General features: G+C 41.1%; 1 protein-coding gene across 4 annotated transcripts in view; it reads left to right on the top strand.

Moving 5' to 3' along the window:
• Positions 1-24,272, top strand: part of WWP1 (WW domain containing E3 ubiquitin protein ligase 1) — a 101,049-nt gene that overhangs the window by 51,690 nt on the left and 25,087 nt on the right. For 3 of the 4 annotated variants that reach the window (XM_040993631.1, XM_040993621.1, XM_040993640.1), the window contains 10 exons: positions 493-677; positions 3,607-3,937; positions 10,001-10,096; positions 12,790-12,964; positions 16,067-16,121; positions 16,235-16,319; positions 16,528-16,656; positions 19,265-19,340; positions 19,449-19,520; positions 22,917-23,005. In XM_040993631.1, coding sequence (XP_040849565.1) covers positions 493-677; positions 3,607-3,937; positions 10,001-10,096; positions 12,790-12,964; positions 16,067-16,121; positions 16,235-16,319; positions 16,528-16,656; positions 19,265-19,340; positions 19,449-19,520; positions 22,917-23,005 — 1,293 coding nt within the window. Of the gene's footprint in view, positions 1-492; positions 678-3,606; positions 3,938-10,000; positions 10,097-12,789; positions 12,965-13,002; positions 13,031-16,066; positions 16,122-16,234; positions 16,320-16,527; positions 16,657-19,264; positions 19,341-19,448; positions 19,521-22,916; positions 23,006-24,272 lie in introns of those variants that run through there. The other variant, XM_040993649.1, reaches the window with a different exon arrangement.

The following is a 24,272-nucleotide window of genomic DNA, read 5'->3' as shown; positions in this document are numbered from 1 at the left end:
GTGTTCATTACTCTTTATACCTAGTGCTTGAAATTAAGAAGTCAGGAAATCGGGCCCAGTAGCCCAGGGGCTAAAGTCTTCGCCTTGCACACGCTGGAATCCCATATCGGCACTGATTGTAATCCTGGCAACTCCACTTCCCATCCAGCTCCCAGCTTGTGGCCTGGGAAAGCAGTCGAGGCCTGGGAAAGCCTTGGGACCCTGCACCCGCATGGGAGACCTGGAAGAAGCTCCTGGCTCCTGACTTTGGATCGGCTCAGTTCTGACTGTTGTGGCCGCTTGGGGAGTGAATCATCAAATGGAAAATCGACCTCTCTGTCTTTCCTCCTTTCTGTATATTTGACTTTCCAATAAAAGTAAAAAAAAAAAAAAAAAAAAAAAAAAAATCTTAAAAAAAAATCAGTAAATCTTTCTTCAGAAAATTATGACAAAGTCGTTTAATTGTACCTAACTCATTAAAGTGAAGACTTTCTTGTTTGCATACATTCACAGGTTGGCTGCTGAAGGTACTCCTGGAATAGATAATCACGTAGCTGCGGATGCTGCAGGCCAGGACTCTTGCTGTTCGTGTGTGGTTAATGGAGACGACACACCTTCTCCTCCATCTCAGGTTTCTGCCAGACCCAAAAATATACCAGCTCCAAAACCACTCATGCCTGAGCATGCCAATGACGCTGGTGAGAAAGACTGCTTGGCACATTATTTAAGTAAAAACAAAATCAAATGTAAATATTTATGCCTGAAAAAAAAATATTTAAGCCTGTGCTCCTTATATTGTACAGTCGTTCTTCTGTGTTAGGAATTTCAAAATTGGTTGGTGCAATGACTCTGTTGGATAACCTTTCACCTATAAGTGCCAGCCTCCTACATGGGCACCAGTTTGTGTTCTGGCTGCTCTATTTCTGACAAAGCTCCCTGCTTGTGGCCTGGGAAAGCGTGAAACAGAGCATGGCCCAGCCCTTGGTGTTCTGAAGCTACATGGGAGACCCTGAGGACACTCGTGGCTCTTGGCTTCAGATCAAATCAGTTCTGTCCGTTACGGCCATATGGGGGAGTGAACCAGTGGGTAGAAGATCTTTGTCTCCTCCTCTCTATAAGTATGCCTTTGCAATAAAAATAAAATAATTTTTTTTTAAAAGAAATTTCAAAATTGTAGTACTTGAGGTTTTTTCTAAATTTGAACATTTCTAGGAACTGGCGCTTTGACTGAACTGGCTAATACTTCACCTCCAAGAACTGGCGTCCCATGTGGTATTGGTTTGTGTCCCAGCTGCTCCACTTCCCACCCAGCTCCCTGTTCTGGAAGTTCGTGGCTCCTAGCTTCAGATCAGCTCAGCTCCATTCTAGCCATTATAGAGTGAACTTGGAGAGTGAACCAGCATATGGAGCACATTTCTGTCTTTCCTGCTCTCCATAAATCTGAGCTGCCTTTCCAATAAAAATAAACCTTGCATTACTCTATATCTTCTTATGTCATTTTCTTTAAACTTTGGTAACTTTGATGGTAGTCTTTTTTAAGATTTATTTACTTTTTTTTTCTTTTTTATTACATTACATCATGCGGCACAGTTTTACAGGCACTGAGATTCCTCCCTCCCCTCCCCAAAACCTGCTCCCCCCCCCCATGGTGGATTCTTCCAACTTGTTGCATTACCACAGGTCAAATTCAGTTGAGATTTTTTTCCTTGCAAGCATCTACAGAGCATAGAGTCCAGCATCTTATTGTGCAGATAAGTTCAACAGTTTCATGGGGAGACAGTCTCTGGTCTGAAGGTACAGCCGAAAGAGTATCATCCCAATAAATTGAAAGCCCCAACATTACATCAGTAACAATTTATAACTTAATGGAATTAGTTGACATGGTATTGTGTAACTAGCATGTTCAAAGAGAGAGAGAGAACAATAACAACAACAAAAAGTACAAGTTCTGAACCACATCCTATGACTTCTACATTGACATTACAATTATTATTTTATATACAGCTGGGTTCTCTACACCTTAAAATGGCTATAGATTACTATTCAGTGATGGAGTGATAGTAGTCTTCTAAAATGCTATGCTCAATAATCTCTTCTGCTTATAATTTTATTTTATGTTATTGATTTTTTTAAAGATTTATTTTTATTGGAAAGTCAGATATACAGAGATTTTCCATCTGCTGATTCACTCCCCGAGTGGCCACAATAGCCAGAGCTGAGCTGATCCAAAGCCAGGAGCCAGGAGCTTCTTCTGGGTCCTCACATGGGTGCAGGGTCCCAGGGCTTTGGAACATCTTCGACTGCTTTCCCTGGCCACAGCAAGGAGCTGGATGGGAAGTGGAGCAGCCAGGACATGAACCCGTTCCCATATGGGATGCCAGTGATGGAAGATGAGGACTTTAGCCACTAGAGTACCATCCTAGGCCTTGCAATTTTATTTTTACTCTTTTTTTTAAAGATTTATTTATTTTTATTGGAAAAGCAGATATTCGGAGAGGAGGAGAGACAGGAAGATCTTCTGTCCAATGGTTCACTCCCCAAGTGACCACAACGGCTGGAGCTGAGCCAGTTCGAAACCAGGAACTGTAGCTTCTTCCGGGTATGCCACACGGGTGCAGGGTCCCAACAGTTTGGGCCATTCTTGACTGCTTTTCCAGGCCACAAGCAGGGAGCTGGATAGGAAGTGGGACTGCCAGGATTAGAATCAGTTCCCATATGGGATCCCAGCCTGTTCAAGGTGACGACTTTAGCTGCTGGACTATTGCACGGGGCCCTTTTACTCATTTTTATAGTGCCACATAGTTGAAGTAAATCAACCATATTACAGTGCAAAGTAAGAAAACTGTTAAGACAAGCCCTGTGGCACAGCCAGTTAAACCTCTGCCTGTGGCAGTGGTATCCCATGAGTAACAGTTTGAGTTCTAGCTGCTCCACTTCCTATCTAGCTCCATGCTAATCCTCCTGGGAAAGCAACAGAGGATGGCCCAAGTCCTTGGTCCTGCACCTATGTGAGAGATGCAGAGGAAGCTCCTGGCTCTGGGTTAGTTCAACTCCTGCTGTTGCAGCCACTTGCAGCGAGAACAAGTGGATGCAAAACTCCTTTGTCTTTCCCTCCTTCTCTTTTAAGCAAAAGAAATACATTTTCAAAGAAAAAAAAATAAAACTGTTGTCACCAATCTAAAGTTATTTCTTCAGGAGGTGCCGAGTGGGTTCCTGAATCTGTATCGTTCCCTTTAGTACTGGCATGGTTAGTACTGTCATATGTTTCTCACTGTTGACACGAGGGTGGCTGCCAGCTGCTAGCTGCACGAGAAGGAGGAGTGACAGGAGCCATGTTACAGTTCTGGTGTGGCCCAGGCCCGCATTGTCTTAGAGTTGATCACTTGATATTCTAATGTTGGTTTCTCCTACTTTAAGGCTAATAGTGCATATACTTAAAATTGTGTTATATATAGATTTACACCTGAACTGTGCACGATGAAAACATCATCTTGATCTTGTTTCATATTCTACTGAGAATACTGGTACATTGTTCAGTTTGAATTGGGCTTGAATCAGTGTCCCCTATCGATCAGAAAATCGGCTGCCTTGCCGCTGCTGACCGGTTGTGCTCGCTGTCCCCCTCAGTGAATGGAGAGCCCTCCTCGTCGTCAGCAGCGGATCCTGCTCCCGCCGGTGCTGCTCCTGGGGCCACCGAGGAAGCCGCTTTGCCTGCAGACTGCACGGGCACGGCTGTCCAAGATCCTCCCGCGCAAGAGTCACGGCCTTCCTTGGAAAACAGTGACTGTGTGGCCTCTGCCAGCGCACAGCCGGGAACTGAAGCTAGAAGCGTGGGGGATCCTGATCATCCTGACGCTGCAAGTAGCTCTGCTTTTGACAAATCAAGGCAGCCAGAGGGCTGCGCGGAGTCTGCACGGCAACAGTCTGGAAATGCCAGCGCAGAAACTTTGCCATCTGGGTATGTTAAAGATGTTTTTGCTCATTTGACTTGCATTTCTGTGGCAGCTTTGCTCATGTTCAATATGTATAGAAAACGTTTCCAGTGTTGAGAATTGAAGTCTGAGTTTTAATCATTTCTGTGACTTTTTCATTAGCTACAGAACAAGCACCTTTTTGGAACCGTGTAATTGCTCATTTGAATTATGAATGGTCTGAAGGGAGGAACATCTGGTGTTCATTCACAAGACTGTCAGTTTGAATTTGCTTTGCTTTGCTTTGCTTTGCTAGGAGTGACCAGGACACCCCACGTAATACTCTGGGCTCTCCATGTCCCATTGTGGCCTGCTCCTCAGACCTCACGCTCGACAAGTCGCTGTCATTTTCCTCAGTGTTGTAATACTGAATCCTTGGGAAAATCATCTCTCCCCGCCAGCTAGGTCCATGAACTGACTTAGCTTTTCATTACTATTCAGTAATTCTTAAAGAGTATTCCTTTCCGTCTATTGCATTTGGTCATCTACTTTATACTGACTTAATTTTTAAAAATCACTTTATTTATCTGAAAGAGTTAGGCACATGGCAGCGATCCTCCATCCACTGGTTCACTCCCCAGATGTCCACATGCCAATGCTGGGCCAGGCTAAAGCCTGGAGCCAGGAGCTCCCTCCAAGTCTCCCACGTGGTTGGCAGAGGCCCAGACAGTGTGTCATCTCCCACTGATTTTCCCAGTCCTTTACAGGGAGCTGAACTTGAAGCAGAGCAGCCAGGATCTGAACCGATACCCATGGTTGATCTGACGTTAGGAGCAGCAGCTTTACCCGCAATGCCACAATGCTTGCCATGCCAGTGACCCCACTCCACCCCAGCTTTAGACTCTTTACTTGGCACCGATGTTACTGATATACTGGTTCATCACCATTGTCTTCAGATAGCTTCCTTGTGGGTTCAGAATTGTAAATACATAAATATAATTTGAAGCAGACTGGAAAAGGTCTATGATAAAACTATGGCCGTGGTGCTTTCTTAGCGATTGTGGCAGTCAGAACGTCAACCACACTTCTGGAAGGGTCTGGTTCCTTTGCTGTGTTTGTTGTTGCAGTCATCCTCCTTGCTTACTTTCCGAATTGGTTTTTTCTCTGTGCTTTTCACTGGCCCGTCTGATTTTGGCTGCTGTCAGTATCGTGAGTCTTCTGATCCTCTGCATGCTTTCCCGAGTAGATCTCATGACTTTGTGTGAAGAGCAGCTTTGTGCATGCACTCTGGGCCCTCAAAGCTCTAGGGCTTGTGCAGTGGGATCTCACTGCTCGGGAGAGGACGAGCAGACTGCAGTAGGGTCCAGGAGTCACCGAGGGAGGGTTAGATCTACCTGGCCCTTCCCTGGAGAACCGGAAGGCCTGTGTCCTAACACTGTTGCCAGCAGTAGGGTACACAGAGCGCTCACAGCCTGGGCTGCCTCATCAGCCAAATGATGGGGGAGTTTCCTCTTGCTTTATGTAAGTATCTACATATGATTTGCTTCTTGGCCCACAGAACTAAGAATACCTTTTGGCCCTTTACAGCAATTTGTCTGACTTGATCTAGTGCACTGAGTGCAGAAAATGGTCAGGAATATTTGCGCTGTGTATTGTGAGAGACAGAGATTCTGTTTGAAGGCAGACATTGAAATCTGAAAGTGACCTTCTGTTTTGGAGACAAGTATCCTTGGGATGTGACTGCTCGCTGAATTTTTGTTGCATGTTAAATTAGAAATATTTTCAGTTAGATTAGAAAAGGGCTTTCACAGCCTGGTGATAAATGGAATCTTCATTATGTTTATTCCCCACACCCCAGCTTAAAATTTTTCCAAATTATATATATATGTGTGTGTGTGTGTAAAAGGATATGACCAAATAAAATATTTAAGTCGTACAGAAAGCTCCCTTTCTTGAACAATGTCCACATTTTATTCCTTTGGTAAATACTTGTGAGCCATCTCTGTGTTGGGTGTTGCGGAATGTTGTTCAAAGAGGGGCAGAAACAACCGGGTCTCTGATGCTGTGGAGTTTGCATCTTAGCAGGCCGGCAGATGGCGCCATTTGTAAAACTGTATTTGGTAGCATCAGACAAGTTAGGTAGCATTAGTAACAAGTTCTAATAGGTAAGAAGGATACAGAACAGCTCTATCAATTCTTTTGCATAACTTATTTCTAGAAAATGAGATCACACTGAGCATTATTGCTTTTCACTTCCTTTAAAAAAAATTCCATGTGAGTACAAGAAGATTGACACGTTCACCCGATTTTTGATCAGTGCACTGAAGAAAGCAGCCCCAAGTGGCGCTTGTGCCCAGGTTGGCAATCTGGAAGCAGTTCTCAGCTCCTGGTTTCGGCTCTCCCCTGCCCTGCCCATGGCGAACACTGAGGGGCGAACCAGCTAATGGCTGATCTCTCTGCCTCTCCTCTCCTCCCCTACCCCTTCTGTCTAACCTTCTTTTCAAATAAACGAATACATCTTTGAAAAGAAGAAACTGGTGGTGAAGATGACACAACTCAGCCAGACTGACCAAAAACCAGTTTTCGAAATGGAGCTCCGTATCCCCCCAGCCAGAATTGCAGCGTCTTGTGTTTCCTAAGAGTGCTGGGAGCTTGGGGGTGCAGACACCTGGGAGGGCTCCTGAGGCTGGATTAAATAGCGGAGCCTTTTCTAAGACTAAATAATTGAAACATTGCAAAGTTAATTTTCACACACAGACCCTTCTCCCAACAGAATCTCAAGATTTTAACTACTAGGATTTTACCCAGGAGACTAGAAGCATCTTCTTACTACAGACTCCCTCTTGGCAGGCTGCAAATGCTGATAATGGTTAACCTCACAACCCATAGACCCCACCAACACATAATACTACTATATATTTTTTGGAACCTTCTCATTAGATACACAAAAAGAGCCTCATAATGTAAAAGATAATAAAACAACATAATATATGCTGCTTGAAGAAAACATTATTTTACTAATGTCAGTAATAAAAGTAAATATAACATATAAAAAGCTTAGGCTGGCATGGTGGCGTAGAGACTGCTCATCTGCCTGTAGTGCCGATGTCCCATATGAGCACCACTTCGTGTCCCAGCTGCTCCTCTCCGATCAGTTCCCTGCCTATGGCCCGGGAGAACAGTGGACAATGGCCCAACTCTTTGGCCACTGAACCCATTTGAGAGATCCGGAGGAGGCCTCTGGCTCCTGACTCTGGGTCAGCTCAGCTCTGGTTAGTTGAGACCATTTGGGGAATGAACCTGAACGTGGAAGATTTCTCTGACTCTGCTCTGCCCTTCAGATAACATTGGATAAATCTTTAAACAACAAAACAAAAACTAGAAGCAGGTGTTATGAAAAAGGAATTATCAAAAAAAAAACTAAAGAAGAATCTTAGACATTTAATACATTAGAAGATTTAATAAGAACATTTTCAAGAGCTAACATTGAAGCTAGCTCTGAACTCACCACCTGTAGCTGCCATTCCATATGGATGTTGGTTCATGTTCCCACTCTTCCATTTCCAAAGCAGTCCCTGCTATTTCAGAAAAGAGTCCCCTTGACCTGCTTGGAAGACCCACAGGAACTCCTCGACTCCTGCCTTCTGCCTGGTCCAGCCCTAACCACTGGGGCCATCTGGGTGATGAACCGACAGGTGGAGGAACAGGATGGGCCAATGCCTTAAACGCTGAGGGAGATTATACCCAGGCTGGAATTGCATCTAATACCACTTGGATGAATATGTAAACATATTTTCACATATCCTAGATTTCCAAAATTTGGTTTCCTGTGCCTTTCTTAGGAAGGATTTCCTGTTTCTTCAAAAGTAGGTGAGAAAATAAAATGTGTGGAGTGTGGGCACCGGGGATGGCTAGGACAGGAGTGAAGTGGATATGAGCATGGTGGGAAAGGCAGGTCCTGGGGGGGATGGGCAGTGTCGTGCTTGTTCTTGACTGGGTGATAATCACTGAAAGAGTTCACGCATTTCGGGGGGAGATTTATGTCACTGGAAAAGTATCTCTGGTAAAGCTAATGATAAACATGTAAAAAATAAGCAGAAGATAATGCCAAATGATTTGACCAAACAGTTGAAAATGTTGCTTTTAGGAAGGCAAAGTGAGACAGCGGCCACGATCGTTTTTCTTACAGCCTCCGAGCCTTGCAGACTAAGTGATTTTTTTTTTCGTGACACAGTACCCTAGCTCAGGGGTGTCCCTTCCCCTTCTCTCCCCTTTCCCCCCACTCATTGCTATAATATTATAAAATAGTATGGTCCCGCCACAACAGTCACAAGTGCATCATTTTGCTAGTTAAATGCATCCTGACATTGTAGGTATAGACAATGGTATAAAATCCATCATCCTATTGTCAGGATATACTGAACAGTTTCATTGGGAGTCCATCTTTGATTTGGGAGTAGAGATGGGTACTTCACTTGTTGGTATTCTAGTCCCTATTATGCAGTTCATCTGTGAGAGTGTGTGTGTGTGTACACATACAAATTTACTTATATGTTTTTTGTTTTGGATTTTGCATGGAGGTTGTCTTATATCAGAGAGAACATATGGTATTTGTCCTTTTGGAATTGGCTTATTTAGCGTGATGGTCATCAGTCTGGCTGCTTAGTGTCATCTTCATCACCACTTCTTTCTTGACTATATAATACTAGATTTTCTGTCTTTGTCTATCCCTACAATGCATGATGCACTTAAATAGCAGACTATTAAACTTATAACTGTTACTAAAGGACTATACCACTATACCACTGTAATACTATGGGGGAAATGGTGGGTGGGGATGGCAAGGCAGAATCCCTATACCTACAAAAGTGTATCATAGAAAATAATAAAAGTAATTTAAAAATAAATAAATTTAAACTTAGTACATCCTGCTGTGGTCTCTGTGTGGAAGTGAGGACGGTGATTTAATAATCGAAGACCTCTAATCACAGATTTAGCATTTTTGAAGAGAAATATTTATTTTACTTTATAAGTGAAATCAAGAGTATTAAATTGGGAAATTCCAGGTTTTTACTTTTTTTAAATTGTCCTGTTATACCATGTTAAGATAAAATTTAAAGGAAAAAAATATGGAGTCACAAATGAGAAAAAAAGTAGGGAAATGCATAGCTTGAGAGTCTTCAGAATATAAAAAGTCTTCAGAAAGTTCATGGAAAAAAATGTGTATTCTAAAAAAAATCGCAACAATTTAAAAAGATTTTTTTTTGCACCAAAGTAAGCTTATCTTTTTATTTTTACGTAGAGTTTTTGTAGTGCCATTGTACAGCAATCAAAAGATAAATCATGATTAGTATTAATTCAGAAGCCTATAAAATCCAATGAAAGGGTAGAGATACCCTATGAGAAGACGCTTATGAAAGAATTTTCACTGAGCCATATGAACGCATACGTCCTTAAACCTCCTCCAAAATTTTTACTTCTTTATTTATTTATAAAGATTTATTTATTTTTATTGGAAAGACAGAAGAGACAGAGAGGAAGATCTTCCATCCACTGATTTGTGGCGGTAACGGCCAGAGCTGAGCTGATCTGAAGCCTGAAGCCAGGAGCCAGGAGCTTCTTCCAGGTCTCCTGTGCAGGTGCAGGGTCCCAAGGCTTTGAGCCATCCTTGACAGCTTTCCTAGGCCGCAAACAGGGAGCTGGGTGGAAAGTGAGGCCACTTAGACACACATCAGCGCCCATAGGGAATCCTGGCGCTTGCAAGGCAGGGACTTAGGCTACCACGCCAGGCCCCGTTTTTTAGATCTCAGGTGACATTTTGTGTCTTGGACTTAATTTAGGCGAATAGTCTTCTGCTGATTCAGTTTTCCTTGTGTTGGTTTGCAATCTGTGAATTAGTAACTTGAGACTTGTAGGTATTATTTTGTTTTGCTTTTCTAGTGCTGCAATAGGCATAAGAGACTAAAAATCACTTGTAATTGAGAAAACAAGTGTCTTTGTCGTTTGTATCTGTGACCTTTGAAAGTAGAGCTTACCTCTCCGTATCCTGATTGGAAGAAGGAATTTTCCAACTTTTTTTCTTTTGCATTTATTTTGTATTTTGATTTTAGGTGGGAGCAGAGGAAAGATCCTCACGGGAGAACCTATTATGTGGATCATAACACTCGAACTACCACGTGGGAGAGACCACAGCCTTTACCTCCAGGGTAATGCGACGTCTTTACGTATTTCCGGTGTATTTTGCCACTTAAATTTATTTAATACAGTATGGAAAGCATGCTGGCCTCTAAAAATTAAGATAATTTTTAGACGGCAGTTTCATCAAAATCAGTTCTGTATTACGTCACTTAAGAAGTGTGTTATAATTTTATTGCACTTAGAATGGCTGTTATCAAAAAGGACAAAAAACCTTACAGATTCTTTGGAGAGTATAGAGAAGACGAACCGTACTGCACAGTTAATGGGAAGGCAAATTAGTATAGCCGTTGTGAACACTGAAGGGCCATCAAAGAACTAAAAATGTATCTGTCTCGTCCACCGATCCCACATCTGTGTGTTCATGTGTCTGTGTATGTATATGTGTGTGTATAATATAGACAATATATACTGCTATAGATGTATGTGTGTAATATATATTATACGTGTATATATTGCACATACTGTAGGCATGTGTATATTACATTCTCTAATATTGTATACTATCTGTTTAATGAAATGAGCGCATGAGAGGGGTAAGTGTACTCCCACGCTTGTTGTACCATTATTCACAATAGCCGAGATGTAGACTGACATACATGTGCAGAAGTGAAAGAATGGGCAAGGCGAATGTGTTATATACAGGGACAGTGGAGGATGACTTAGCCATAAGAAAAAGGAAGCAGATGCTGACATTTACAGTGAAGTGGGTGGAAATGGACAGCTTTGCAGTAAGTGAATTAAGCCAGACAGAAAAGCGCAATCCTGCCTGTTTTCTCTCAAATACGACAGCTTAAAGCTAGGCATGAATTTCAGATGGTTTGTATCAGATAAAATAATTTCATTTCTCCATGATGTTTTTGAAGCACTTTTGTGTATCTGTAAAACATTTGGAATACTGTCAGATTTTCCTCCAAATTTTTGCTTTTCCCATGCAATATATGACAGTGCCTATTTTCTGTTAGCATTGACTGAAAAAAGGTTATCATGATTTAGATCTTTGCTGGTCTGAAAAGTGAAAAAGTTTAAATTTTTTGAAGTTATTTTAGGAGTTGTATTACTGTTATGTTAAATTTGCTGCTTGTGACACTGGTGAAGTACTGGGATGAGCCCCACGTTACACTACTTTGCATCAAGCTTCGTGCTAGTGTAGCTGGGAAACAGCGTGACAACCCGAATGCTCGCGTGGGAGAACCGGGTAAAGTCCAGGAGAGACTGTACAGTAAGGAGGTTAGCTGCCTGTGATGTGACACAAGTGTTTCCAAGTTTTAACTGATCCCTTGCGTTTTCTGCAGTATCTTTGTGTTATGCAAATATATATATATATATGTATATTTAAATTGTGAAAACAGAATAAATGGGGGTTAAGTGAGTGGTTTTACATGGTGAGCCTGCCAGAGCTGAAGTGACTGCTGTATGGAAATGTCTGATTCATGTGCTGTATTGAGGAGACTTTGCTACTTGATTCCACAAAAGGGAAATATTTCACCAGAATAACACATCTGCTGCTTTTAGTTTTCCAAGCGTTGTGTTATATGTCGGTACATTGGCATTGGACTTGGAAGGGTAGGTACTCTGGGTGTCAGAGATAATAAACATTTCAGGTCTAGGTGCTGCTTTGGACGAAAGCAAATAGCATAGTTCGGTTAGATATCAGTGTAAGAAGTATAAAAAGTTACTAACGCAAAGTTAAAGGAAGATAAGTTTATGAGTTGTTCTAAAAAACAGTCTAATAGCTAAGCATTATTTAGTATGTAATATGTTCAATTTATTAATTAAAACTTCTCTTATTTTAGGTATAATGTAATAGAGGTTTACATGCTGTCATCTTTGTAGATCATTATTTTGATCTACTCTAACCTTACATCATTAGGTTTTATTAAGTAACCTAGTTTAGATCTCTAAGGAGAACCATACATATAATTTGTTTGATCCCATAGTATTTTTAATAATCAATTTATAGAAAAACTTTAGGTTTGGTTGATGAAAAGATCTGATATAGTCAATCAGTAAATTGACAAGATTTGTTTGATAGATCTGGCCATGTAGAAGGAATTAGAGATTAACTGAACCTTGGAAGGTGAGTAGAATTTTGGTTGATAGGAAAACAGGAGAAGGACAGTGGATTCTGTGAGACTGTTAGAAGCAAAGCATGCCGGGATAGAATGCATGATCCCCTGGGAATCAGCAGGGGGTCACTCTGGCTCTGCTGAAGGAGCGCAAAGATGAGGCAGGGGCAGGAGTTCATGCCTGTGCAAGCCAGAGGCTGTGACTGGTGGAATAACGTGATTCCACCTTCACTTCAGGGGCTGGCCGAACTTAACTACAGGAAGGTGAGTTAAAAAAAAAAAGGTGGAGGAGTTAAGTAAATGTGAAATGTGGGCAGTGTTGGTAGGACACATTGCTTCATATGCAGTAAGTACTCTCAGTAGCCGGAATGTTAAAGAAATGGGAAAAGGTTGGCAGACTGATACAGGTCTTTGGAAATTGTGTGAGTATTAGAACAGGAAGGTAACTTATTTGAAACAAACCGTTCATGGTTTCCCAGATTTTCCTAAAGTATGAAAATAATTATGTCCTTTTAAGGTTATTACATCTGGAGCTTGGTTTTTTTAATTCTCTGAAGTAGTAACTTCTTTTCAGTTTTTTTTTTATATTGAGAGATCATTTTAATATTGTTATTTTCAAATTTTATCTACCGTAGTTGGGAAAGAAGAGTTGATGACCGTGGGAGAGTTTATTACGTGGACCACAACACCAGGACCACCACGTGGCAGCGGCCGACCATGGAGTCGGTGCGGAATTTTGAGCAGTGGCAGTCCCAGCGGAACCAGCTGCAGGGAGCCATGCAGCAGTTCAACCAGCGGTACCTCTACTCGGTAACCGGCACATTTTCAAATGCTGCTGTATATTTCCTCTCGAGGCTTTTGCTCATTACTACGCTGGTGAATTTTTTTAAACTATTATGAATTGCATTACACCGTGTTTGATCTTTAAAAAATAATTACTATTTTTAGTTATGTATTTGTTGTTTTCCGTCATACAGTTTTCCAGGCAGAAGGCTTCATTCTTCCCTTTCCTCCCCATTTTTCCACAGTGCATACAGTGTACTTGGCGTAGAAGCTTAGAGGGCACATACAATGTCTGTCTTCTCGATAACAATTACTATTCTTCACGTTCATAACCATTCTATTTTTAAATTATTCTGATTTATTTGCCTAATTAATTCAGTTTGATATTCTTATTGAAGCGTTAGCTCTGTAAATGTGATGTCTTGATATAATAATATCTACCAATTGTCAGTCCTCTACACTTAATTACAATGTTTGTTTTAAATGGAACCAGCTACCTCGTAATTTTACTTAGGGCCAGTTTTCCAGCATTCCAGCTATTCCTATTTCCATCCTAGATTCTAAAAGACAATGCTGATCTGTTTTGTTCAACCAAAGTCATTCCTGGGATGTGAAATAGCTTAATCCAGAAAACCTCCTGTTTGTAAATGTTACTAGTCATTGATTCATTTATTTTAATCAGACGTCCATAAGAGAAATGGAGAAAGCAAAGCAAAAAGAATGCTTTTGACAACTGTTTGATCAGATGGATAAATTTTTATGTTTTAGGCAATTCTTGATAGCCTTTTGAAGCAGCTCTGGAGAAACCCAAAACGTAGAGCCTGCCAGATTCATAGAAATAGGAAAAAGCATATTTTAAAAAATGTAAAAAAAAAAAACGAAAAACTTAACTTCAGAATCCTACTTCAGGCTGTCTCTTTCAGTGTTGTTTCTTTCCGAGATTAAATAGTGAGTTTTCGTTCCTGGGTTGACGGTTCTCTGTAGCCAGTGGGGAGGGAGTCTACCATCAGCTGCCAGTTGCATGGTGGACTGTACAGAAATCTCCACGAGGTTCTATGCTCCATCCAGCAGTGCGGACTGAGCAACCAGTACTTGGGGGTTTTGGAACCAGAGGTATTTCAGTTTTCAGACTTAGAATGTTTGTGTGGGTTTTACCCGTGTAGCATCCCAAATCTGAAATCTGAAATGCTCCAAAGTCTGGATTCTGTAATGTCGTGGAAGTTGTGACCCAGAACATGAGCCCCAGGTTACAATCACTGTGGCCAGCTTTTTTTTTGTTTTACCAGCTCATGTTCAGTCTGCATAACTTTCACTTCTAGCCATCTTAAGCTCTTGTCTGTTGTTGGACTCAGGCCTACATGGCTCTCTGGAAACTACCAGATTATTACAATAAACAGTAATGTTTATAAAAAAAAAGAGGAGAGTATAGAAGGGGAAGAGACTTAAGTTTTACCACATTCTTCTTAAGAAAGAAGCAGGGGCTAGCTGCCTGGTGTATGCGCCACGCACTGTGCTGCTGGGTAAGTTTTAAGAATTTACAGTGTTTGTCCTCCACTGAATAGGAGAATTCAGATGGGAAGGACTTGGGCTTGTGCTGGGAGAGACATGGTCTTGTTCTCCTTAGGGCCCTGGTATTCTGGGCCTGCCTTTCTCTATGGATGACAGGAGCTCTGGATTTCCGTGTGCTGGTGTGGACTAGCCGTCAGCACAACACAACACATACTCATACTTTCTATATTTCTGGGTAAAAATGGAAGGAAAGTGTGTATCTTCACCAAAAAAGTCCCAGATTTGGGAGCATTTGCGGTTGAGAGCTCAGATTAAGGATGCTCAGCCTTCTGCTCTTTACGTAGTAAACAGGAAATCAGGTGCTCTGTGTCTAGTTCCTATGTGATACTTAGCTGCTCACATGAATACTCTGAGAAAATAAGTAGAATTACATATTAGATGTTTCAGAAGTCTGTTCTCCTTTAAATAATACAGTCTCCTTAGACTGACAGAGGCTTGGTCACCTCAGTACTGACGTCTGGGGTGAGTCTAGAATGAGCACCATTATTGGCTCAGCAGCACCAAGTACCCAGGTCCTTCACACCCTCATTGCTCTCCTGTCTTCATGTGCTTTATGTTTGTTACGTTGACCGAATGACCTCACTTGCTCAGTGCAGGGAAAGAGAAATTTGAAGGGGAAAACTTTTCTTCTAGTTGTGTTTCAACTTGACGCTTGCTTGCTCTAACTATAGCCTTATGTAGGAACCGACTACTAACTCAGCTGCCCAGGAGGCCAGGGGAGAAAGTATTCTTTATGGGCCTTGCAATTTCAGAATCAATATTGATCATCAATAAAGAGTAAGGAATTGTCCGTGATAAGACTATAAACTATAAGAATCATATGCTTTATCAGTTAGAAATTTTTAGGTAATTTTTATATTCTTTTAGAATTTATGATAGAGTATATATATGTTCCTCAAAAATATATTTTCTTGAAAACATTTATTTAATTTATTTGAAAGGTAGAGTTACAGAGAAAGGGGAAGTGATGGCAAGAGAAATCTCCGTCTACTGGTTCGCTTTCCAAATGACTAGGCATTGGCTGGGTCGATGGCTTTTACCCACTGTGTCACAATTCCAGCTCCTCAGAATATATCTGTAGTTTATAATAAAATATATAAGCATGTGCAAAAATTGTTTATATGTGTGAATATACAAGGATACTAATTAGAAAAAGTTTATTTCTGTAAAGATGATAAAAGTTTGTTACTGGTTTTGCTAGGACGACTTCTTCTAAAGAGTATTTTGATGTTTGCTCTATCTTTGACCAAACAGTATTGTCCATTTAAAAATAATTTTCTACATGCTTTTTGTCCATCTCATGTAACCACTGTAGATTATTATGGAAGGGCTGGCAGATTAAAATATTGCTCTCAACATATTATTCTTGATCATTTTAGTAAATTTTAGCAAGTGATTGACATGAGCTCTTACCTTACAGTATTTTGGGAACTTTATATTGCAGTATTCTTAGTGTGTTTATGTTTTTAAAGATTATAAGATGTGATCTAATACTTAGTTTATTTCTACTTTCATATGAAAATGCTTTTTATCCCTGTCTCCCCTCCTTTGTCCTATTAGGCTTCCATGTTAACTGCAGAAAATGACCCATATGGACCCTTGCCACCAGGCTGGGGTAAGCTAATAACTGTTGTTGGTAGAAATATCTATGAGGTATATATATATATATACACATATATATGCATATGTAAAATAATTATTAAATGTTATGTTCACTCTGTGTTTTAGAAAAAAGAGTGGATTCAACAGACCGGGTCTACTTTGTGAACCATAACACGAAAACAACCCAGTGGGAAGATCCGAGAACTCAAGGGTATGCATGGACCACCTAGCTTTGCCTATGTCAGCTTGCAGAAATAGGGGTCTTCTGAGAAATCCATGGCAAGTCGCAGTCAGCAGCTTTTCTTTCTACTCTAAATGAACTTTTTGAAGGTTTCTCTGCAGGGGAGTCAGTAAACCTGTGTCAGATGATTCCAGTGCGAAGACTAAACTCATCTTATGATGACTGCTTTGTCTTTTAGCTTGCAGAATGAAGAACCATTGCCTGAAGGCTGGGAAATTAGGTATACTCGGGAAGGTGTTAGGTACTTTGTTGATCATAACACAAGAACAACAACTTTCAAAGATCCTCGCAATGGGAAGTCCTCTGTGTAAGTAGAACACCTGAAGTTTTTCCTTAAACATTGCCCAGGCAGAACATGATAATTGATCTATAATTAGCCTCAGGTTCAGCAACAGATCTTCCTTATTTGTTCTCTAAGCCTGTGTAAGTAATATCCTAGTGTACCTCTCTTTGCTCTCATCTCAAAATGAATTTGTAGCACATAATTTCTTATTCACAATGGCAGGTATTTATTTACTGATTATTCCTTGGCAAGGATTTTCTTAATACTTTAAATGTATTAAGCCATCTTATCTCCCAACAACCCCTTGATGTAGGTACTCCTGTCCACTTCAGTGAGACAGCAGAGGCGCAGTGGGTAGGAGAGTCGTAAGGAAAGAACTGAAGCTGATTGCAGACAAAGGCAGTGTGTCACTGGAGTCTGTGTTTTTTCTATCTGCCACAGCATCCTGCTGCAGTGTCAGTAAATGAGCTGTACCGTGGAGCTCACTTTTCTGCATAAGGATCCCTTAATGAAGCAGTTGACAGATCTCGCTTTCCTCCCTACTCCAGATGTAATGTCTTTGTATCGCTGAGAAAAGCAGTCATGAAAGGTCTTTTGGAAATTCCCACTCTCTCCTTCCCTACAGGTGTCTGTCCTCCTCCTCTGCCTCTACATGCAGTGTCGTTTTTCCTGGTGAAGGCCAGTGCCTCTGCTGGCTCATTATTTCCATCTCCCAACCTATAACCACACTTAATTGCAGTAGCAATGATCTATTTTATGCCATAAGTTTTTCTTCACTAAATTCTGATTCACTGTTATTTCTCTTAGATTAAAAATTAAAAAGCTAAATTACCATGACACTTACCTTATTGATCCATTTGATAACAGTTTGTTCCTATTGCTGCCCTTCATAGAAAAACTACATCTGAGTGGCCCTGTATTTCTGTTGCTAATTTTGGTCTTTACGGCTCCAAGGAAGTTCCTCTGATAAGGGCATCGTGAAGTCCACCTTGTCAATGCAGGAACTGGCTTGCACTCTGCCTCACTGGACATGTAATACACACAACACAAGGAGCACACTCTTGATTTCCCACGGCCTCTCTGGTCCGATTTCTTCTCTTTGTTGTCGAGCCTTCCTTTTGTCCTCATGCTTTCACAAGGATCTTCATGTTGATGATGCGTATACAGATGTGCACATATATACGTACTCAGATTTGTTCCTTCAAACTTCGCTTCACATAGTCGGCTGCTGACTTGATGTCACTACTTGTAACTCTTTCCTGGTAGCACCCTTAAAACCTGTGCTGCTTGGGGTATTCCCCCAACTCATTCAGTTCATTGTAACTCCAGTTTAACTCACGCTCAGGCCAAAAACCTTGGAATTGTCCTGCACCATTCTCCACCACCACCCCCAACACACACACACACACACACACACACACACACACGGACACACAGTGCATCATGAATTCTCATTACCTCAAACAGCATACTGAGTCTAGCTACAACTCAGTACCTACACTGCGATCAGCTTGGTCCAACCTACCGTTGCCTTCCCACGTGCTGCGCTCTCAGCATCCTTCATTTCTTAGCTTCCATCTACACTCACCTCATGTGACACTTTGCTGTCCTCATGCAGTAAAGAGGCTAGACTAAATAAAAGTCACTTATTTACACAGAAGCCTGTGACGGGTTTCTCTCTCAGTGACAATCTGTACAAGGCAGCGTGGTATGTTATCTCTTCTTTATTCATGACCTCAGTCACTACAGGAGCTTGCATCTTTCTGTCTCTGGTTTGTTTGGGCAAATTTTTGCTACGTTTTATTAAATGTTGTTGTCTGGAATAAGTGGGGAGTGTTAGTGTGGCCTGCCAAGGCAGCCACATTTTCAGTAAGCCTATAACAGGCTAATTCCTAAGGTGATAATTTTGTATGGTCCATGAGTGATGTCATAAATGTCCACGTGGTCCCTGGCAGATAAAAGGATCCCTATCCCAGATCTAAAGGAATGCCAGTACAGGCTATGCGTTCAGTAAACATTTGAATAAATGCATTAGAAAATTCTTGAACCTCATTTAACAAGAGACCATTTTCCATTTGTTCCAGAATATTCCCTACAGTTGTGAAAGTTTTGTGCTTATCTCTTAGGCCCTCACTTACAGGCAAGAGACCCGGGTCCTCTGGGAGTCAGACACACTGTACACCCGGCATTCCTGATGCCGCCTTCTCACATCTCTCTCTGACTGTCTGCACATGAGGCCTGAATGTTACTAGTTAGACTGGAAAGTTAGATTGTGCTTTGCATCTCTCCAGCAGTATCTGCTTTGGTTTCAGGTTAGGTTTAAGGACAGGTAGGATTTCCCTTGTAAGCGTTCCACCCAGAGTCTGTCCTAACTAGGACTTAAGGATTATCAAAGGCTTGCATTGAACTAACTCCGTAATGCACAGCCCCCCTGCCTGTGTGTGTCCTGTTGCTAAAACTGCCTTCATTGCTCAAGAGTTTACTACCCATAACATATACATCAGCTTGTCTCTGTGCAAATAACCTCCACAGAGCTGTTTGTAGGATACTGCTGCACTGTCATTTCTTCTTGAATGTTAAATAGTCGATTTTATTCTCAATTAATACTTAGCTTCTTTCTGTTTTTCTGTAGAACTAAAGGCGGTCCACAGATAGCTTATGAACGCAGCTTTCGGTGGAAACTTGCTCACTTCCGTTACTTGTGCCAGGTACTACAGTGGTAAATAAATCTTATGTTCATAATCACTTAGTCTTATCTTCACACAGTACATGCACTGTAGCTTATGTGATGTGATGTTGTTTCTGTTTTTCTTTAGTCTAATGCACTACCTAGTCATGTTAAGATCAATGTGTCCCGGCAGACATTGTTTGAAGATTCCTTCCAACAGGTAAGGAACAGGTTATCAAGCTAAAATAATAATATTTTCTCCTTTTATTCTGTGTCTCTGAGGAGAGTCAAAGGTTCTGGACATTTTAACCCTTCCAGAACACAGCTACAATCATTGCCACCACCTGCTGAACAGACATTTAAATAATAGTTATGATAAGCCTCATTTTGTTGAATAGATACCATCTTGTGGTTATCATTTCATTCCATCCCTTCATACTTTATCTATTGTATCAGTATATTTCACACATAAATGTTCTGAGACTGAGAGAAACGTTCTTAGATTTCGCTGTAAACTTAAAAACTTGAGCAGCTTTTAGTACCAGTTGGTTCATTTTGACATATATCATCTTGGCTAGGACAAAAACCATTTTTGATAAATCTTCTGAGTTAAAATGAAATTGGCAGCTACTGGGGCGGCGTTATCTTCAGCTTCTGGTGCCATTCTGTTCTGCGGTAGCTGGTGGAAGTCAGGAGCTGGCAGACAAGAGGCAGGCTTTCAATTCTCTGGAAGGATCTCAGCCTCTCTGAAGAGGGGATGCCTTACTTGGGGTGCATGTTTATCCAGCCATTGCACCCTCAGGCCAGGGAAGTGATTGAAAAAGAGGATAATGTGGATAAAGAAACAGAGAAATTGGAGAAACAACTTAAAGAGAAGGTCGGCCACCTCTTAAAGGCGCCAGTACATAATTGAACAGCTTTAGGCTGGACCCTCTCTCAAGCTGGATGAGCTTTAAGTTCTCAAGGTCATCTTGAAAGGATGTGATAACAGTGGGAATCTAAGACTAGCACCCTCTGGAGTTCTGGAGGAGTCTTGAGTGCAAGGCCAGGTGTTCCCTGAGGTTCTCGGCCCATCTGTGCCTGCTGGGCCCGAGCACCACGTTATGTGGACACAGGGTCCAGCAGCCACCAGGTGATGCATGCGAATGGAAATAACTGCATAGTTATCCCGAGCAATGGCCTACTGTTGACACAGTCCCGGCCGAGAAGAGACGGGCAGAGCTGGAGCGGCCCAGCCTTCCTCGGAGGGGAGAGACATCTTCCAGGTTGGGTAGTGCAGGAAGCAGCCAGGTGGCTTCTGACCGGAGGACAGGCTTGATGCTTTGTGCAATCGCCACAGCTGTCTTAGCGCTGGGCACATGCGCCTTCGGTGCCTGCAGCTGTGCCCTTTTCTCCTGCTGGCTCTGGAGCTGTGTGCTGTAGTCAGCAGGCCTTGCTGAGTCCTGGCCCAGCAGGAGTGAGGGTTCTGTGCCTGATGGGCTGCCCAGGAGCCCAGATCCTCTATCACTGGCAAGAATCCCGTCTGCCTTCAGTGGCTGGGATCCTGATGGGCAAAATGGTCCTCTGTTCCTGGAGGACTTCATAAATGGGAGTTGTCAGATTCACCATTTGCCCAAATGTTAGATTTGCTGACAACCAGGGAAAGAATAACTCAGCCAAATATATGAAAAGAGTTTAGATGGCCTTTATTTCAGGGAACCACGGGCTTCCCTTCCCTGTGCAGCAGAAAGATGCGAAGGAATGGGCTGTAGAGGAAGAAGAGCACGGAAGAGACGGGGAAGAGGCCCTTTTAAACTCTCCCTGACACGGATGCCAAATGGGGTCACCTCAGCCCTTATTGGTAGGGGGATATCGGACTGTGTCCCTCATTGGTGCAACGGTGGTCTCACTGCCTGAGGGGCCCGCCAGAATTCTGCCATCCGTTCAGGGTTTTGTTGGAGGCAAACTCCGCCCTTCTCCAGTTACTGTGGTAGCCATCAGAAGTGAGATAAATAAACAAGTAGAGGATACTGTATTTCACTTGAATAGTGTGATAATCATTTATTCTCATAATGAGTTTTCTATTTAAATGCCATACTCTCAGAATGACCTTGTCTAAGCATGGTGTTTAAGATGGTAACAGGGCTAGTGTGCACAGCAGGGACAGCTGCCACTGGTGATGCCAGGTTCTCATACGGACACCAGCTCATGTCCTAGCTGCTCCACTTCCTGTCCAACTCTCTGCTGATGGCCTGGAAAGGCAGCAGAAGATGCCACACATTCTTAGGCACCTGTCACCATGTGGCAGACCTAGATGAAGCTCCTGGCTTTGACCTGGCCCAACCTTAGTGCTGTGGCCTTTTGGGGAGTGAACCAGTGGATGGAACATATCTCTCTGTCTCTTTCTCTCCCCAGCTCTCTCCTCTCCGGCTGGCTGACTGGCTCGCTCTCTCTCAACTCTTCCAATTAATAAATAATCCTTTTTTTAAAAAAATGATAATCTTGCTCACCCCCTTCCTCCTCACATCCTGTCATTTATCCTTTTTCATATCACTTCTTACCATATTGTATTTTCTTCTCTCCCTAGCTGCAATGTAAGTTCTGTGAAAAGACAATATTTTATCTAGTACCTAGAATGGAGGGTTGCACATTGCATCCAGACGAAAGATGGAATCCCAATGAAACTGTTGGACATGTGTAGACAGTGGGCTGCTGGGCTGTCTGACATTGTACCAACAATGTCGGGATACACTTAAATAAGAGACTGATACAATTATGATTCCTTATGAAAGACTGTGCTATTGTAACAAAACGGGAAAAATCTAATGGGGGTGGTAGTTTGGGGGATAATCCCAGCCTAGACAAAATTGTATTAAAATTCAAAATAAAACATATATTTTAAAAAGTAATTACATTAAAGGAAGTAAATGCAAATTGATCAACTCAATCCAGGCTGCTTGAGTTCTTAGTTTAAGTTGTTAGTAGACTATTTGCTTTTCACTGACTGGAGAATCATGGTGTGTTTAGTGTTAGGCTAAGTCAAACAGCAAACTGTGGGTGATCTGCCCTGACCCAGACTCGCCATACTGGCACTGGCGTATGAGTGCTGTCAAGTATTTAGTGTTATCCAAAAGTGAATTCTACTTACTAGTAACCTTAATTTAAGAAGGATGAAAATCGGTGTAAGTATTGTTTTTCATTATCTTTTTGAATAATTATGCCTAAATGCTTTGCCTACTAAGAAATGGAGTGTATAGTATAAGCAGAAAACAACCTCTACCTGTAAGTTTGGCAAATGAGAAAATATTGTATGTGTTAGAAGATTCTGGTACAGTTAGTACTGGAGAATGGATTGTTCTTAATTGTAAAGACTTAGGTGTCAGATTCTTGCTCTGCTGCCACTCACTCAGATCAGCTGAATGCTGGAAAGGGGGTAAGAATAAGGGAAAGTGGCACAGAAAGTTCTCTAGAGGTGTATAAGTCATTATTTAGTTTGTAGAACAAGCACTTGATTTCTTAAACTAAAGCATTATTGTATAGGGAAATGTTTATTTTGAAAATAAAGAGTAGCATTTTGGGGGGGAGAAACTTATGATGTCTAAAGTGTTTGAATGTTTGTGTTTTTGTTTTTGATTAGATCATGGCATTAAAGCCCTATGACCTGAGGAGGCGATTGTATGTAATATTTAGAGGAGAAGAAGGACTAGATTATGGTGGCCTCGCAAGGTAAAACAAAAAAACTTTTTTAAAAAATTTAAAAAAAATTTTTAAATGCTTCCATATAACTTATCACAAAATATAAAATGAATATATTTATGAAGAGATAATATATTATGCATGTTCAGTAACAATCCAGAATCATTTTAAAAAACATTTACATTTTTATAACTCTGGACATAGTTATTATTATTCTTTAATTAGCCTTCTCTGCATGTTCTCTGCATATATAAGTAGTTTTGCATATATATAAGTAATATAGTACACAGTTGCTGTTTTTAAAATAGAATTGTTGTAAAATATATGAAAGAACTTGATTTTATTTTTTAAATGCAGTGGTCATCTTTCTGTATTGGTATATATCAAGGGCTAATATTCTCTTTCTAAAATGGCTGAGTAATAACTCATGTGAAGATGTCTTAATTAATGAGTCAGCGTGTATAAGGTCACTTCTTTTGCTCTTTTAACATTGTGTTAGCTTTATGTCTATTTTTAATGCAGTCTCTCACTTAAGAATAGAGTGTTCCAAATCTATTCATAATTTTGCTAACAAAAGTAGACTTGTGAAGCAATATGAATGGAGAATCCTCTAACTTTCAAACTTGGCACCAATTTATTTTTCTAGCAGAAAACTTTCATTAAATCTTTCCAAAGAATTCAAATTGCTTTTCATAGAAACAACCCTCTTTGTGCACTCATATTTCACAGATATAAGTACAGAATTACAGATTCACAATTATCCTGTAACTGACAAATAGAGAAGCAGCACTAAGTCTACCTGATAGGATAAAGACAATGCTTGCAGAACTATCAGTTGCTTTTATATTAACATATTTCCTCATCCAGGACATCATCATGCTTTTTCAGAAAAGAAATATCAGCTCTCACAATAGAGGTGTTGCATCTATTGCGAGTTTATCTCGATTTTAGAAATATTTGTAGACATTAAAAGTGAAAGTACATCTTAGAAATGAGGAAATATGCTAATGTCTGACTTTATAACAGCCTCATTTTCTATCTGATTTTTTATTTACCTCAGCTATTTAGTTCTAGTCTTATACTTTTGTGTTTTAATGCATTAAAGCCAGTTTCTCCTATGGTAATTGTTTTGTTTCTGAATTCTCTATCTAGTTCATATGATAATGGGCTAGATTCATGATCAAAGGGTTTATTCAAGACATCACGATATATCCCTATAGTCTTTGCAACATTCAACGTGTCTGAGAATGTTTTCTGGTTTTTTTTATATATATACATATAAACAGCAGCTTCAGTA

This window comes from Ochotona curzoniae, unplaced genomic scaffold (genome assembly GCF_017591425.1).
Source record: "Ochotona curzoniae isolate NIBS_2020 unplaced genomic scaffold, NIBS_Ocur_1.0 contig_1071, whole genome shotgun sequence".
NCBI lineage: Eukaryota > Metazoa > Chordata > Mammalia > Lagomorpha > Ochotonidae > Ochotona > Ochotona curzoniae.
The sequence above is the reverse complement of the archived record's forward strand: the minus strand, read 5'-3'. Positions and strand labels throughout refer to the sequence as shown.